General features: G+C 41.9%; 1 protein-coding gene across 4 annotated transcripts in view; it reads left to right on the forward strand.

Annotated features, from left to right (window-relative positions):
* Positions 1–18,518, forward strand: part of CATSPERE (catsper channel auxiliary subunit epsilon) — a 70,216-nt gene that overhangs the window by 13,373 nt on the left and 38,325 nt on the right. For all 4 annotated transcript variants that reach the window (XM_039369121.1, XM_039369122.1, XM_039369123.1 and 1 more), the window contains exons 6-10: positions 5,825–5,849; positions 6,655–6,732; positions 7,459–7,647; positions 9,289–9,392; positions 10,384–10,870. In XM_039369121.1, the coding sequence (XP_039225055.1) occupies positions 5,825–5,849; positions 6,655–6,732; positions 7,459–7,647; positions 9,289–9,392; positions 10,384–10,870 (883 nt within the window). The remainder of the gene's footprint in view (positions 1–5,824; positions 5,850–6,654; positions 6,733–7,458; positions 7,648–9,288; positions 9,393–10,383; positions 10,871–18,518) is intronic.

Genomic DNA, 18,518 nt, shown 5'->3' on the forward strand with positions numbered 1-18,518 from the left:
GCGACTTTTCCCCCATTGCTGGCAATGGGATGGGCGCAGTTTTGGAGTGATGCATCTGGTCCATGGGCCGGCAGTTTGACACCCTTGGTCTATGCTATCAAATTTTTTGCAGTTGGCAAAAGCATCAAAATATTTACAATTATTTTCAGTTCAATTTTTTATTTATTTTCTGAATATTGCAATATACTTGTTTTCAATGCTTTTTGGTTTTTAAAATATATTTTATTAAAAATTTTAATTATAGTAATAAAAATTAATACAAACTAAACTTAGAAAAAGAACAAAAAATAGAAAAAACTACAGGAAAAAAATAACATAATAAAGAAAAAGAACAGAAATACATAAAGAAATTACTTCCAATCTTCATCACAACAAATACAAATAAATTTAATAACTCTCCACTCTTGTAAGATTAAACAGATATCTCTTCATCTGTAAGCAAATTTATAAAACATCAAGTTTTCAAACAAGGTATCAGCAAAAAGTCCAAAAAGTGTTGCCAGAACATTGCAAAACAGTTTTATTTTAACCTTGATCAATAAATCAGCTTTATATTCTTTCATTTTACTTCTAATAGAATTAATGTATAGTTCAAGATCTGGATCTGAACAAGACTATGATTTTTTTATGCTGTGACTTCACTCTTCACCTACATTCCAACAACTGAAGCTACCAAAGTAGTGAAAAAATGACTGTGTTCAACTGTGTTCTGCATTTTGGCCAATCTCTACATTGGGAGGTAGAAACTAAAGCCTAAACACTTCACAGGATTTCCACCCATCACTGGAATGGATGATACCTGGGTTAAGATTAAAACACATGAAGTGGAGGTTTCACCAAACACATCAACTCTGTGGACAGATAAATTGAATTCACTCAGGAAGATTTTAAGGAAAATAGTCTGGCCTTCCTGGATTGTGCAGTACACATTAAGGAAGAAGCCTTCACTGAAGTTTATAGAAAACCCCCACACAGAGATCAGTTTTTACATTTTGATTCTCACCACCCATTGGAACATAAAATGGGAGTGATTAGAACCCTATACCATCAGGCTGAAGGTTTGCCTACCAGTAAAGATGGAAAACAAAAAAAATTAAAACAGATCAAGGAAGCCCTCAGAATTGTTGACTATTCCAACTGGGTCTTCATCTTAATTCCTCCCCCCAAAAGACTCTTTTTTCAAAAGACCAAAGAACTGGTGAGTAGACTGGTTACTTGGAATCTTTCTGGATATGGTAAGGATGGGCAATCACCACAATCACCATGTGCTCTCGATAGCTGCTACTTATCAGTCAATTGATGCTATCTGTCTTTTTTCTTTATTATAGCATTAGCATTATGGTTTGTCATATGACCAGCTAGATGTTTAGACTGGATTTGGCATTTTTGTCCATGTATCAAATACTTCCCAAGGACCTGAGATAGGCAGATATTGGTTTTCTATGAGTTTGAGTCAACAGGATCAGTTATCTTGCTCTTACAACTGTGGTGGACCCCTTTAAAGGATAATAAACCTGCAAACCTCACTTTCTAATCCACTTTCTTGGACGAGACGTGAAACCTCTTCAAAGAAAAAAACAAAGTCCAGTTGCCTTTTGAAAAAGTACCTTTGGGACAGCCATGATCTGGAGGACTGAGAATCTCCATAAAAATTCCCATGGAGGTCCTGATTTTGAGGGGAGGATTGCATCACTGCCACACATGATACAATTTTCCTTCTTTATGGCATTATCATTATGGTTTGTCACATGACCAGCCAGATGTTTAGATTGGATTTGGCATTTTTGTCCATGTATTGAATACTTGCCAAGGACCTGGGATAGACAGATGATATTGTTTAAAAATATTTAAGGTATCATTGTAGTATGTAAGCTATTCCAAGTAAAGCTGTCTTTTGCAATTGACTGATAGAGATTTTGTCAATACCAATGGTATTCAAGTGGTGCTCCAGAAGTTTTGAGATTGCACCTATGCATCTTAGCATTACTGATACTATCTTTGCTTTCTTTGCACAGTTCTGTTTTTATTTGTAGGTCTTTGTATTTTGTATTTATTTTCTCCACTTCTTTCTCTTTTGTTCTGCTGTTCCTTTATCCAGACTTTCCTACTATCCTGACTTTGTTGTCATTCTTATCAATAATGGTTTAATCTGGGGTGTTTTGTGCCAGGTTCTTGTCTGTTTGAATTCTAAAGACCCAGAGCACTTTAGCTTCTTCATTTTTTTATTACTTAGTCTATTTTGTGGTCCCACTAGTTCTTAATTGCAGGCAAATAGTATTTCTTGCAGATCTTCCAGCACCATTTTTGCTATTTTATCATGCTATTGTTTGTGGTGAACATCAAGATCTTTGTGAGCTTGTCTGTAGTCAGCAACAAGATCTGTGTGACCTTCTTGCAGCAGTTAACTAAATGAGCCACTGTTTCTTTAGCTTCCTTGCAGAAGTACTATTTACTGTCTGTAGCTGTCTTCTCAATTCTGGCTTTGTATGCCATTGTTCTTAAGGCTTGATCTTGTGCACCTCTCTGTCTCTTTGTTCTGTACTCCTGCTCTTAGCCATTGTCAGGTCTTGATATCTGCTTTACTGGTTATTATTTAATGTATTGGCCATGTAATACCTTATCTTCCCGTGCCACTTTTCTGTTCTTCATTTAGTCCTTCTTGTAGGCCATTTTGGTCTCTCCAACATTCAGTAAGCCTTCCAGATATACTAGCTTCAGTGCATCTCCAGATATTCTTCCAAAGCTCTTTTTTCTTCTTCAGTCACCTGATGTATTTGCAGCATTCCACACCCACCTATTTTCTTTGGAAAGTAGAGTCTCAACATTGCTGTGAGAGTGTAAGGCAGTGATGGCGAACTTTTTAGTGCCCAAAAACTGGCTCCGCCTGCCCCCACTCCACTCCCGTTCCACCCACGCTCTGCCCCCATCCTGGCCCCGCCCATCCACAGGGCCATTCACTGCCTCCACGGCCTGCCGCAGATTCCCCAGGGGGCCCAGTAGCACCATGGTGCCCATGCCCTCCGCCCGTACCCCTCAGCATCATCTGCGTGCGATGGGGCACAAGGCATCTTGTCCCTGCTGCCCAGCTGCCATGGCTGCACTGCTCTGCGTCGGCTGTGCTTGGGGGTGGCTCTCCTCCGGAGGGGGCTACTGGTGAGGAGGGGGCCACGGGGGGAGTGGGTCTGGGGCCATGGCATGAGTGCTCACAGAGAGGGCTCTGAGTGCCACTTCTGGTACTCGTGCCATAGGTTCACCACTACAGGTGTAGAGTATGATTCATTGTTATTATTTACCAGATTATTGTTATTATATTTTTCTACCTTTTTAATATGCATTTGGTTCACTCAAGATGGTGAATATGACAAATAAGCCTGCCTCCTGTTTTCACTACAACAACTCTATGAGGCAGGGTGGGCTGAGAGAGAGTATCTGGCCCAAAGTCCCCAGTCAGCCTTCAGGCTTAAAGAAGGCCTAGAACTCACCAGCTCCTGGTTTCTAAGCCAGCAGCTAGAATGTCCAACATTTATTATGACATAATATGCTCATCTTATAACTTACTGACAAAGTTATTTATTATCAATAATAAAATGTGTACCAATTTTCCTTTTATGGTCAGCTTGAAGTGAACATTTCCAATGTTTAATATCAAATATTAAAAAGCAATTTAAATATTGAAGTAGAGGCAATCCTCAACATACAAGAGTAATAGAGCCTGCATATTACAGCTGCATGCTGTGACAGTTGTAAAAGGTTGGTCATGGACTATCCAGATTTTACAACTTTTTTGCAGTGGTCATAATTGCACATTGGTTTGTTAAGCAAATGCAGCAATTGTAAATGCAAAGCCTTTGTTTGCTATGTGCGTTGTTTTAGTGAAAACTGGTAGTGCCGTTTTTTTGGCAAAATTGTCATAAAATAGTCACATGACCTTGGGATGCCACAATCAGTCATTAAAGCAACCGTGTTGCCATACAACTGAAGTGCAGTTACGTGATGGGCAACCATAAGAATTTCTGATCTGGATCATAAATCACCTTTTTCAGCTATGTCATAACTTTGAACAATCACTACATGACTGTAAGTCAAGGACTACCTGTAATGGTTGTGGTTGGGGGAAAAATGGAACGAAATGGGAGAATATGTACCAAATTCTCCTTAATGGTTTTTATTTATGTTCTATTTTTCATTCTGCCTTTTGTATCTTTATTTCTCTCTCTTTTGTACTCTTAGGTTTACTCAGTAAAGAAAATGGTAACATATATTACTTTGTTTAGCATATATATTCTGCATACTTCCACAGCAGAGACTTTTTGTAGCCTTTTTCTGGTGCAGCTGGCAGATACTAGGAGATTTTTCGAAGTAAATATTCATTCATGATCTGATTGACTCTGTTGTAAAAGATATATCATTTTCTTTGTTTAGAAAAATGTAGAGGCAGAATAGTCTGATATCCCATACTAACAATATCTCAGTCCAGATTTCTAAATGATCTCTCCCAGGGATTTTAGATACTATAGATCAGTGATGGCGAACCTTCTAGAGACCGAGTGCCCAAACTGCAACCCAAAACCCACTTATGTATTGACGGGTGCCGGGTGGTGTGGCCCATTAGGTGGGCGTGGCTGCGGTGATAATGCCAGACTGAGTGGGTGTCAATGCTGCAAATACTGTATATTCTTGCCTTGACAATATGCAAAACTGTCTGGCATTTATTGGGTTAATACTTAGCTTAGACTGAGCGGGGGAAAAAGCCCGGGAAAGAAAGAGGAAGTAAACTTTTGACCTTCTCACTAATTGGATAATGTGACCAGTGACTGCATGAGAAGGGAGGGGTTTAGCAAGGAAAGCTTGATGCCAGCGAAAGGAAGTTCAGATTCTGGCGTCAACCAGTCCATCATGGTGACCGGCAAAACTGTAGCTCTTGAAATAAAGATTTTAGGAAACATTCCTGAAAGTTCTTTGAAGTGCTTCATTAGTCGGAACATGTGACAGTGGGACTAAAAAGTTCAATCGATCAATTCCAACTTTGTGAGATCTTTTTTTTTTCCCGCTAGAAGTTGAAATTGATTGATTGAACTTTTTTTTTTTTTTTTTGGCACACGGCACTGGAGGCCTAAAGCAAAAAGGTTTTATAAAACCCAGCTGAAGGCCTAGGACTGGGATGATGGTGTGCGTGCCCACAGAGAGGGCTCACGCGTGCCATAGGTTTGCCACCACGGCTATTGATATTGAATTTTGCATGGAGGCAAACATCCCAAACACTATGGACAAGGAGTAGAAGAAAAATCTCAATTTCCTGTTTGAAAATTCCTTTCATAAATGAATGGAATAATTGTAATAATTCTCAATTGTAATTGAGAAGCATACAGAGTGATATTATCACTGTTACCGTTACTTGCTGAGAATATCAGGAAAATATCAGGCTTGCATTCAACAGCCATCTTTTGGAGGAAGTTATTCAGCAGGGTATCTTCAGACTATATAAATTTAAAAGGATACCCATAATAATACAACAAATAATCCTTAGTGCATGCAGCCAAGAATATCCTAATGAATGCATCCACCAGAGGAGATAGAAGCATCTTTATTTGTAAATCATAAAATAAAGGAGTCATAATAGATTCCAGAGTCTATTTTACTAATAGAATTAAGTTGGGAAAGTTGAAAAACTGACACATTACAAATAATTTGTTTTAAGCTCCAAATCTGTGAATACAAGCGTTCAGAACCAGGGCTTTGTTATCTATTTTTCTGAATTGAAAATGCTACTGTCTATTTTCAGTAGAAAGTTTTCATTTTTGTAAACTGAGTATTTTTTTTCAAGGTTACGGGATACTGGTCCAACTCAGGTAAATATGTTCATTATAAATAAGGCAATAAATGTAAAGAGAATATTAATCACTCTCTGTTTCTGGATAATATTAGCATGTGTTTTAGCAAAAGCCATGACTTTCTTATTAATTCTCATTGCCTATCATCTTTTGTACTTTCAGAGTTGGTAAAGGACTACATGCATATACCTCATAAATCTTTTACTGAAGTAGAAGACTTCTCCCATTCCAGCTTAAGCCCCTGTTTAAATTATTTAAATATGTGGTTGATAGTGTTAAGGTTGTATGAGCCTTGGTTGTTTTGTTGCAGACATTTTATTATCCAGCTAGGTAACATCATCAATGGTAGAAGGGAGTGGGATTTGTTCTTTGTTTATATACTAGAGGCTTGCCATCAGGGTTGGTGAGAGTGTATCTTGGTGGTTCCTTGATTAGGCTGTTGTCTCCTGTTAGCTTGTTTGTCTAAGTTAATAGTTTCTTGATTGGGATATTGTTTACTTCTTGATTATTGCTCTATTATTAATCTTGATATTAATCTTTTGATTGTCTGGGTGTTGATTGTTGGTGATGAGGTATTTTGTGTTGTGAAATCCATGAACACCGTGAACATTAGTATATAAGCAGAGCAACCCCACTCCCTTTCTCATTAACTCTGGGAAAATTAATCTATTTTCTAATAGTAATAAAATTATTTCAACTTGTTAACTAAACAAATACAATTACTTGTTTTAATAATTATATATCAGTACAGAAATTTCAAAAAGCATTTTTCATGAAAATGAAAAGCTCTTCCTCTGTAATACTAATCTTTATTTTTTGTCAGATTATAAAATTATGGTTATATGATCCAGAAAATGCAGACAAGAAGGAAAAGCTAAACATTGCCACTTCACCACCAATAGTAGGTATTTTATTTTGCCTTATAATTTACATGGTATACATATAATGCTATCAGATTTTCAGAAGCAAGGTCAAGTTGCTTATTTTGTCTGTTTCATTAATATGGCACTATTTGGCAATTAAACACATTAAAAAAATCTTTTTTTCTTAATTGTTGCACAAAAATATTTCCAGGGGATAGCAGCTGAAAACAGATAACTTCAGTCCCATTGAATGGTAATTTAATTGATTTTTCTTGAAAAATATGTTCTGAACTAGATTTTATAAATTTAATGGAGAGAAACAAAATCAAAGGGAGAATTCAAGTAAAAGAGAAAAGAAGGAAAAAAATCTGAGAAACGTTATCAGTGAAAGAAGGTTTTATGTGTTCTTTGTTTTTTCCATCATAGCACCAAGGTGGATGCCTGTTGGTAGGCTCATCTTATTATTGTGTATAGTGTACAGAGGTGTTTGGTTGTCCCAGTCAGATCAATAGGTGGCCAGCCATGATAGTGTCAGTTATTTGGGCTGGAGGAGAAGGAACGGGAATAGCAGCAATGCAGTTAACTAGTGAAGTGGCAGTGTACCAAATGGCTGAAAAGGCCCAGTGGAGCCTCCATCACCATCCCCCCTAGTGGGAGCTAAGTAAAACTATGTTGGCTGGTAGCCTTTTATTGTGGGGGTTCCTTGGAGAATGGTTGGAAATCAGCAGAGTTTGGTGATGCTACCAGTCATCTGTCTGTTCCAGCTGATGAGTGACATGGAATGGGCTTCAGAGGATGAGAGGAATAAGCGGCAGTGGACTCCTATCCTCCATCTTGAGTCTGCTGCTGCAGAGAAAACAGAGACATTGGGCTGGCACAGAACAAGGAACTGGCCGTGGTTACAGGATCTTGGCCATTGGAGCCTTCAGTGGATGGGCCGTTTGCTGTACTGGGTACGTGGAAAGGCAGCATACCTGGGGAGAAGGGCAGGTGTGTTGTATTTGGCAGCTGCTGCTCAAGCAGCCATAAGATATAGCAGCCATTTTGATGGGTTCTGTTGCCTATCTTGGACAACTCTGGACTGAAACTTCCTGTGATTAATGTGGTAGTGGAGATTCCAAGGCAGAGATGCAGGATGGTTATCTTGTGGCTGGCAAACACCTGAATTAAGGACATTTGCATGATCTGGGCTCCTTTACATATTCTGGTAATTGGAGAATTGGGGGCTGGGTGTAGCTGGATCTTTTCTGCTTCCCTCATATGAGAGACAGGAGTGGACCTGAGTGCTGCCACCCAGCCATTTGGAATACGTAGCTTCTCCTCTGCCTAGGGGAGAGTTGGGGCATGGGGAGGGCTAAGTTGGCCTTTATACATATTTGACTTGCTCATCAATTGCAACCTTTTCTAGAGCTTTCCTCACAGTCACTTGAGCCTTGTCAATTCAGCTTTGGGTTACTGCAATACGCTTTACATTAGGCTGTTCTTGAAGATCATTCCGAAGCTATAAATAATCCGAAACACACTGGTGTGTACGTTACATTTCTATTGTACAAGCTGCGGTGTTTCCTTCTGGTAGAATTCAAGGTGCTAGTTATCATCTTGAAAATCCCTACGTGGCATGGGACCAGGTTATTTACAACAAGGGTTCTAAATCCCTGGGCTGTGGCCCACTACCAGACCACAGTCTATTTGCAACTGGGCCATGGGCTGGCATGCACACACATGGGTGCACAGCTCAACGTGCAGTTGAGCTGCATGTGCATGCACGTGGGTGCCCATCTGCCACTCATTTAGCCCAGTTCCCCTCTCCCGCCTAACCGGGCCTCCAAGTTGCAAAGATTGGGGAATGCTAAACTACAGGACTACCTTTCCCTGAGTTGATACACATCTAATCAGAGTTTTTCAGAAAGTCTACTCTACATGTTATGCTTGCAGCTTATTAATTTGTAAATCTTATATCATTAAATGAGTTTCTTTCATATCTTTCCAGCCAATTGCATTTTGGAATTTTTGTGACATCCCACCCTAGTTCCAATACTTGTTATATAGTGCCCAGAGCCACTATATAAGAGATGGGAGGCCATGTAAATTTCATTAATAAATAAATATCATAAACTCACTTTTTTCCTCTTCAAGTAATAGCCTATTTTTCTTTTCCGTACCATCTACCTAAGCTATTTTTGAAAGAACTCCAAAACCCATTTTCTACTTATATTTGGCTTGTTCTTGAGCTTGTAATTTGTTCTTTTTCTATGGCCTTCAGTTTAAATATTGTAGAAAAAATAACTTTATTAAGAAATAATCTTTAAAAAATTCTCTTCTATAAAGGATCATTCTCTGAGTCATTCTGAGCCATTATATTAGAATTCTTTGTCACTTTCCGGACTGTGACATTGCATTGTTTTATGGTTTTACGATAAATTGTATGGTTGGTCAACTCACAATAAAAATATACAAATTTCATACTAATAATTATTATTTTTGTATTGTTAACATCTTTGCTAAGAAGTAGAACTTCGTGCAAATGAAATTATATTTAACAGAAAGGATTTTTTAAAAAATTTCTCTTAAAAATAAATGTTTTTATTTCATAGTATTCTAGGTCCCTTAGCTGGCAGTTCTGGAATTTGGGACAGGAACCTCGCATTAGAACATTATTTAGAAGAACAGAATATTTCAGCAAATCATTTTATAATGGGTACTGTTCTTTCAATTACATTTTATAGAGTAATGCAATGCTTTTGAAATGACAAAGGAAGGGGTAGCAAACATGTAGCCCACCAGATGATGCTAACTGTCGATCAGCAGCAGCCTTGATTTGCCTGAAAAATAGTAAGGGTTGTTGCTAAATAACAATATTACAATTAAATAGTATCTGAAAATTCATATTTCCTTCCCATTTGGTAAGGTTCATGATTGATGGTTAGATGATAAATATGCCCTTTTTCCAATTAGCCAGCTATGTCTATATAGCTACAGTTATAGAACTGATAAGCTAAAACTTCAAGTTAGTAGACATCCATTTAACAGATTCTACATACAATATACAAACTTTGCATCTGGACTTTAAACCCAAAACAATAAATAAGTGCACTATATCAAAAGCAGTCCAGATGATTCACGTATATTTACATCATTGCATAATGATACAAATTGTGAAAATACTGTAACAAATTTGAATTTAATTGACATTTGGTTGTCAAGGAGGGCATTTCCTCAAATACTGTATATACATTTGTTGATAATTTGGATAAGAGCTCCTCTGAAATCCTATTTGTACATGTGATACAATAGATTGGTGATGATTCTAAAATGAATTAATGCTCAGTAACCATCTAATAAGCACAAGCACTGTGCTACTGAGAATATAAGCACAATATACTTCATAGCTACAGCTGTAACATAGATAGAATATGTTTGTATAGATCTGCTTCCAGATATTGAAATATATATATATTGAAATGTTAAATTAAACTGCTATTTAACCAATTTATTATTTTCATTGAATTCTTCAGCAAAATTTGCTTTTTAGAACTTAACTTCAGCATTTAATTGGGAAGTAATTGAAGCTTATAGGTAAACATTATTAAAAAGAATTAGAGAATAAATCGTATTGATGAAAAGCATATTCAAATACTTTGTTTATAAAAAATAATATCTAATTGTATTATATTTTTGTTTGTTTTCAGAGTATGGATGATTGAAGTGCCTAGCCAAGCAAATGATAACATGGCAATCGTCCTTGACAAAACGGTGACTTTTCAGGATTGTTTTGTTCATGATATTCCTTTTACTATTGCCCAGCCTATGTATATATTAGGCACAAAAACAGGAGTTTCTGTCACTCTTCCAGCTGGTAGTGATGCCATAATAGAATGGAGTGCGTGTTATCCAAAAACAGCTGCCATAGTGACAGTTGATGGTATCTTCTACACTAGCAATGGATTTTTAAAAGTAACAGAAATAAAATTTCCTCCAGACCTCGTACCATCTGGCATGATTCACCAAGTCAAAGATATAGCTATTCTTTTTCCAAATGCCTTCATTCTGATTGGAAACGTGCTTTATCAGGCAAGCGTAGACGAGATTATCAACATGGGAGAGTTTTATTTTCCACATGTAAGAATTATTGGAACACAAAGCAAAACTTGGTGTGCTGATGACTATCCTTTGACTGTGAGTATTTATAAAATGTTGGTTTATATATAATTATAAAGGAAACTATACTCATCCTTAAAATAAATACACAAGTGCTTCATATAATGTGCAACTAATCTCTGACATCAGATCCAGGTGAAAAGTTTGACAGCTCTTATAGACTACATGAATTACATGAAGTGATAGATTGTGTCAGAATAAGTAAATTGGAGTTTAGCCTATACGACATAGTTATGGTGGAGTTGCTTACTTTCTTAGGGGAATACTTTAAGGATCAGATTGGCAGTTTGCTGATTTCTCTCAATGTTTAAATACTAGGGGCTTAGTGTACTTTGTAATAATTTCATCTGTCTTATCGGATACTGGAAAAAAAAGCACAAGGCTGCTGATGTTTATGTTATAATAATGCTTATATTAGAATACAGGTAGTCCTCAACCTGCAACAGTTCATTTAGTGACCATTTAAAGTTACAACAGCACAGAAAAAAATGACTTACGCACTTATAACCATTGAAACATCCCCATGGTCATGTGATCAAAATTCAGATGCTTGGCAACTGACTCATATTTATGACAGTTGAAGTGTCCTGAGGTCATATGACCACATTTTGCAACCTTCTGACAAGCAAAGTCAATGGAGAAGCCAAGTTCACTTAACAACCCCATCACTAATTTAACAACTGCAGTGATTCACTTAACAACTGTGGCAAGAAAGGTAATAAAATTCACTTAACAAATGTCTTACTTAGCAACAGAAATGTTGGGCTCAGTTGTGGTTGTAAGTCGACGGCTATCTGTATTCCAGTGTACTCTTCATGGTTCTGACATTGAAGACAATCCAGAAATTCTAATGGATTTAAAATTGATCAGCCATGTGAAAGTCACTGTAATCATACACACACACACACACACACACACACACACACACACACACACACACACATCATGGAATAGATAAAAAATGATCACCAGGATAAAATCATAAACAAAGCTGCTTATTTTCCAGCATGATGAGTGTAGAATCCACCGGTGGGTAATCTCAGCCTTCCTGCTCAGTTGAGACTAAGTCAGAAATCTGCCATGCCTCCTTCTGGGTGGTCCTTGCCCAGTTTTTGACTTAGTCTTAGCTCAGCAGGACGCAAATTACTTGGCTCCTCTGAATGGATTAGATTAATTAGTTAGTTCTCACTTAATTTACAGATTTGAATATTAATTTGGCTACTAACTTAATTTACAAATTTGAATATTAATTTGGCTGCTTAATATACAAATTCCAAAGTTATTCAAATTGGGGACTTAGATACAAGTGAGGAGGCAGCTTGCAGCTGACTGCAGCCTCGGCTCTAATGAGCCTTGCAGGCTCCATCTAAAGCTCTTCGACAGCCGTCGGACTCACCGCATCGCCGCTGCGCGTTACAGCTGATTTGTCGGATCGAGGGTTAGCCTTGCCGGGCGATTCCCCCGGGGAATCCCTGACAGGCCTTACAGTCTCGTCTGAGTGTTCCTCTCACATGGAAGTTTCTTGCACATTGCTGGCAATCCAGATCGCAGCGGAGGCTGCGCAGCTTCTTCAAACGAACCGCAAGTGTAATCCCTTTCGCCTCAGGGCAACGGGAGAAGCCCAAACAGCCAGTTTAACTCCCTGGGGATTCCTGAGGGCTGGGAAGGCCCTAACGTCTGCTAATGGCAGTTAATTTTGGCGTGAACGCCATTTTGAGGTGCTTAACAACGCGCGGACGCCATTTTGAAAGCCTCCTCACTATCCTTCATTTCCAGTTTAAACTTGGCTTTCTCCTGCCGTAACAGGCACGGATCGGGAGGCGTATTCTAAGTATCCAGATACCGGATGTTGCTTCGATAAAGGCCTATCTCTCGGACTCTGAATCATTGAGGCTATAGCCATTTGGAGGCCTTCACAGCCCCAGCTTCTACCTTAACAAACAGGTCTTGGGGCTCTGGACAAGGCGGCAGAAGCCTCAGACATAAATTTAGAAGCCAGCATGTCCGCAACTTCCTTTTCGTTAAGACTATAATTATTAATAATATTGAATTATTATTATTATCATATTATTGACAGTAATATTAATTTTATTGTCACAGCAATATTTGAGGGGGGGAATTTTGGTCAGACCCCACCTGTCCCTCTTAGCCGGTGTGGCTCTGTGATGCAAGGCCTAACAGACAATTTTAGTTAATTGTCTGGCTGTTTACCATTGCTATTGTTCAGAACGTGAGGTTTACCTCTCTGACAACCTGATCTGCATATTAATCCCCCCCCCGGATATCTCCTTTCCGGAATATCCAGATTGCAATGGCAGGCAGTTCAGCCTCTCAGCCATCGCAGGGCTCTTCTGTTCCCCCCAAAGAAAAAAAGTGCAGATCATCTGAATTGGAAATGGGGGGAATGAAAAAATCTAAGGCAAAGGCCTCGCCCACGAAGAAGCCCTCCAAGGCAGCTGAGAGGGAGGCCTCGAGGAGATATCAGGCGCTGGAGAGGGAGTTCTCCAGAGTTCAAAGGCTCACTTCCAGTGGGACAGACTTGGTTCCCCCCTCCCACTGGTCCACTCACCATTTGAGTTTCAATTTGCGCCTCCACGGAATGCCACTAGGGCATGGTCTCCTCAGGGGGAAACTGGACAGGTTGGTCCCCTCTCCCTGTTCCCCCAATACCACAAGTCCCAGAAGCCACATATACCCCTGCGGCAGCTGGCATTCCTCCATCAGACCAACAGGGCATGTGGCCGGAACAATTTCAGTCCTTTATGCACCAGGCCTTTGCGCAATTCAAGGCTTCCTCCATGGGCCAATTACCTTGGCAGATGCCCCTCCCCCCACCATCCTTATCTCAAACAGACCCTGCCCAGTTACCTGGCTCTGGCAACTCAGATACATCCTCCCATTTAGGAGAGGAGGGTTCTGTGGATTTTGACACTGTCAGAAGATGAGGCCGTAGTGGATCCATCCCCGATATCTGCCCTCTTTGACCCTTCCCTATTTAGATCACTGCTCCTTAAGGCCTGCACCACAGCCAGTCTTACTCCTGAACAGGAGCCTAAGCCATCGACCAGCACCACCCAGGACTCGAACCCTCTTTTCTCAGAACCGGTGGTATAGGAAAAGCAAATCCCATGCCCATCTTTCTTCCGCAGCATGGTGGAGAAGCAGTGGTCTTCACTGGGCACTCTACCATCTCCCAGCCTGACTGAGAAGAAACTTCAATGTTTCTTCATCCTTCTCTTCTCTCCTGGAAGTACCAATTATAGACACTCCCCTAACTTCCTTGTTTTCTACCTCCACCATTCCAGGAGACATGGCAGAGGCCTTGAAGGTGGAGGAAAAGAAATTTGAATTTTCCCTCCGCGGAGCTCACCAAATATCAGCGTGGGCAATCAAGGTGGCTACATCAGCATCTTTTTTCACCAGGTCGTCCATCATGTGATTATGTGAGCTCCAGGAACTCATTCCTCCTGATCAGGTGCGACCACACCAAATATTGGAGAAAATGTTCGCAGCATCACATTACGTGGTGGACGCATCGCTTCACTCTGCCAGGTATTCCGCAAGGTCTGTCGTAGCCACGGTCTTGTCCCATAGACTACTTTGGTTAAAATAATGGCGAGCCGACCTTAAATCTAAATGGCGGCTGTCCACCGCCCCTTATAGTGGCACGCATCTTTTCAGACCAGTCCTTGAACTGTATCTCATAGAGGGAAAAGACAAGCGCACAGTGCTTGCGCAACCCTCTAAGAGGATGGACAAGAAACCTTAACAGGAGGTCCGCAGGCAACCCTTTCATTCTAGCTACACCTGGGATTGGAGACAGCCCTTTCAGGTTGGGCAGTCCTGGGATTGGCCCTGAAGCTCTCGGTCCTTTCCACCTAGACAGGACCGCCAGCAGGACTGCCAGAACCCTAGAGTCAGGGCCCAATACACAACCAAACGGCCCTTTTGGGGCTCGGGGGGCCGTCTGTACAGACGGAGCAAGTGACGCCAGGGACTCCTCTCCCATAGGGGGTCATCTGTCCCTATCCAGCAACACTTGGGAGATGACCACCACATACGCATGGGTGATAGACACCATATGACACGGCCTCTCCCTGGAGTTCTTGTCCATACCTCCAGAACATTTCAAAGCGTGTCCCACACAAGAAATGCCACTAAGGCAGGACTCACGTCCAGAGCCATAACTTACCTACTGGAGATAGAGGCCATAGAGCCAGTGCCCACGGAGCTGAGGGGATGGGGGGGGGTTTACTCCATTCTGTTCGTGGTGCCAAAGGTCTCGGGGGGCTGGAGAGTGATCTTAGACTTGAAAGGTCTAAACCACTTCTTAATCTACCAAAGATTCAAGATGCAGACCCTCAAGTCCATCATGGCCAGTGTCAGGAAGGGGGATTTTCTTTCATCCATCGACCTGACAGAAACCTATCTGCATGTCCCTATTCTCCCCAAACACCAAAAATTCCTCAGGTTTTGTTACGCGCATTGACATTTCCCATACAGGGCACTCCCGTTTGGCCTTTCCTCACCCCCACGGGTGTTCACAAAGATCCTACCGATCTTAGCCGCCCATCTGAGAATGATTCCGGTGCGCGTATAATGCTATCTGGACGATATCCTGATCCGATCTTCCTCCCTCTGATCGGCCCAGTCGGATCTAGATGTCACCATCAAGACTCTTCAAGCTCACGGATTTCCGTGAACTTCCACAAGAGCCACATGGTCCCCTCAAACCACCTACTCCACCCAGGGACGATTATAGACTCAAACCTATGCCAGGTTTTCCTCTCCCAGGAATATCGGAACAGCAACCAAACCCTTGTCGCCGCGTTCGGAGAGAGAGGGTAGTCCCTCTGGTCCTACTGTCACAACTACTGGGAAAGATGGTCTCCTGCATGGGATTGTCCCATGGGCCAGACTACAGTCCAGAAGTCTCCAATGAGTTCTCCTACCTTTCCAGAAGCGGAATATGAGTGCTTCCACCAGGAAGGTGAGGGTCCCACATCAAACGATGTCTTCCCTTCTGTGGTGGACCTCATCAGCAATGGTCAAGGGGTCTCTATTCAAAGAGCTTGCAAGGCTCATCCTGACCATAGATGCCAGCCTCTTCAGCTGGGGTGCTCATCTCCAGACAAACCTAGTCCAGGGGCAATGGTCCTGTTCGGACCTGAGCCACAATACAAACTGGCTAGAACTAAGGGCCATCCACCTAGCACTCCAACACTTCTCCACCTTAGTGGTGGACAAACACATTCTAATACTGACAGACAATGTGGCAGCAAAGGCACACATCAACAGGCAGGGAGGGACCCGATCGAAGTCCGTGATGCTCGAAGCACACAGCCTGGCCTCTTGGGGCAGAGGCCAACCTAAGATCCATCAAAGCAGAGAATATATCGGGGGAGGCAAACTGTCAGGCGGACTCCCTGAGCAAGTCCACAGCGGACCACTCAGAGTGGAGACTGGACCCACTTTAGTTCAGGGAGATAACGAGCAGATTCGGCCAGCCCCAGTTAGACCTCTTTGCATCTTCGAACAACTCACACCTGCCGAGGTACTTTACCAGGTACTCGTCCCCACGGGCGGGAGGAATGGAACCCTCTGCAGCGAGTGGCCCAGGGGGCTGCTATACGCATTTTCTCCACTCCCGTTAATACCAGCAACCATCCGCAAGTTGCTCCAGGAGCAAGTGGAGGTCATCTTGGTTGCCTCACACTGGCCGCGACGGCCATGGTTTGCCGACCTGGTGGAACTTTCGATCTCTCCACCATGGAGGGTACCTCCACACCATATCTCCCTCAGCCAGGGGGTCTTTAAACATCTGGATCCCCAGAGACTCCAATTGGCCGCCTGGCACTTGAGCGGAGAAATTTAGCTAGACAATCCTATTTGTCCAGGGTGAGCTCAATGATCCAAGCTTCCAGGTGTCCCTCGACCAATAGGATATATGATGGCACATGGAGGAACTTCTGCCTGTGGTGCACTAAGCACCAACTCCAACTTCTGTCTGTCACCTTTCCAAATGTCCTAGACTATCTCTTAGAGGATATAGACAAGGGGCTAGCATCCAACGCCATTCGGAGATAGGTAGCGACTCTATCCACAGTGCTGTCTTGTGACAACATGACTCCATCGGCACAACACCCAGCAGTAAGTGCCTTTCTCAATGGGGTGACCAACGCCAGACCACTGGCGGTTCACGGCTACCCCTCTTGGGACCTACCATGGGTACTACGAGCATTAATTTTGTCTCGGTTTGAACCCATCAGGTCTTCATTAAGACTCCTTTCTCTAAAGGTCGCATTTCTGATCGCAATCACGTCAACCAGACGTATTTCGAAGCTGGCTGCCCTTTCGGTTAGGAATGACCTATGTACATTTTATGAAGATAGAGTGGTCCTTCGGTTGGACCTGGCATTCATCCCAAAGGTCAATATCTGGTCCCATAGGAACCAGGAGATAGTTCTCCCGAACGTTTGCCCCAATCCTGTGCACAGGCTGGAGAGACAGTGGCACATGCTAGATGTGCGCAGGGCCCTACGTTACTATATAAAATGAATTTCTGCCTTTCGGAGGTCAGAGGCCCTGTTTGTGTCTTTCCAGCCTTCTTCCATGGGTCAGAAAGTTTCCTCTTCAACCATTGGAAGATGGATTAGGGCATGTATTGCCCATATCTATCTTTCTCAGTCCCTACCGGTCCCCGGACATATTACCGCACATTCCACTCGCAGTGTGGCCACGTCAGCGGCCTGGGCTACCCAGGCATCCATCGAAGAAATCTGCAGGGCAGCAACTTGGTCCTCTCCCTCTTCATTCATCAGACATTACAAGCTAGATAAATTTGCCTATGCGGATGCTTCATTTGGCTGGAGGGTGTTGCAACAAGTAGTTCCTTTTGGTGGGACACAAGCCGAGATTAGTTCCCCCCTGTAGGGACATGAGCGGCTTTGGTATGTCCCACCAGTGGATTCTACACTCATCATGCTGGAGAATGGGCGTTATCTTACCTGAATGCCTTTTCTCAGCATGATGATGTAAAATCCACACCCACCCTTAAAGGTTGTCTGGGTCTGTGTCAGAGTAGGAGAAGCCAACGCGTCGGACTTCATCATGTTTTGCTTCGCCTTGGTCAAAAACTGGGCAAGGACCACTCAGAAGGAGGCGTGGCAGATTTCTGACTTAGTCTCAACTGAGCAGGAAGGCTGAGATTACCCACCGGTGGATTCTACATCATCATGCTGAGAAAAGGCGTTCAGGTAAGACAACGCCCCATCTACAAAAGTACTGAGCTTTCATCGGCCACACTGCCGACATCGTCAGAGTATAAAATGCTGGATACGGGAGTCTGTTTTTATGTGACTGGCTGCCTCTGCGCCTTGACCCTCGATCGGGTCATTGGTCCGCTCATTAGCATTAGCCGTGTTGTTCTCAAAGGGGCATTTTATACTCTGACGATGTCGGCAGTGTGGCCGACGAAAGCTCATACTTTTGTAGATTAAACAGCTTTGTTTATGATTTTATCATGGTGATCATTTTTTATCTATTCCATGTTATGTGCATACCCGGGATTCGTGTTTTTAATATTATTAAGAATCTATATAAATAAAAATGTAAATGTTCATTTGTTGAAAATCTTAAATCTCCGGAAGTTCTTCACCGATTGCTT

This window comes from Crotalus tigris, unplaced genomic scaffold (genome assembly GCF_016545835.1).
Source record: "Crotalus tigris isolate CLP2741 ecotype Arizona unplaced genomic scaffold, ASM1654583v1 scf7180000020974.397596, whole genome shotgun sequence".
Taxonomy (NCBI): domain Eukaryota; kingdom Metazoa; phylum Chordata; class Lepidosauria; order Squamata; family Viperidae; genus Crotalus; species Crotalus tigris.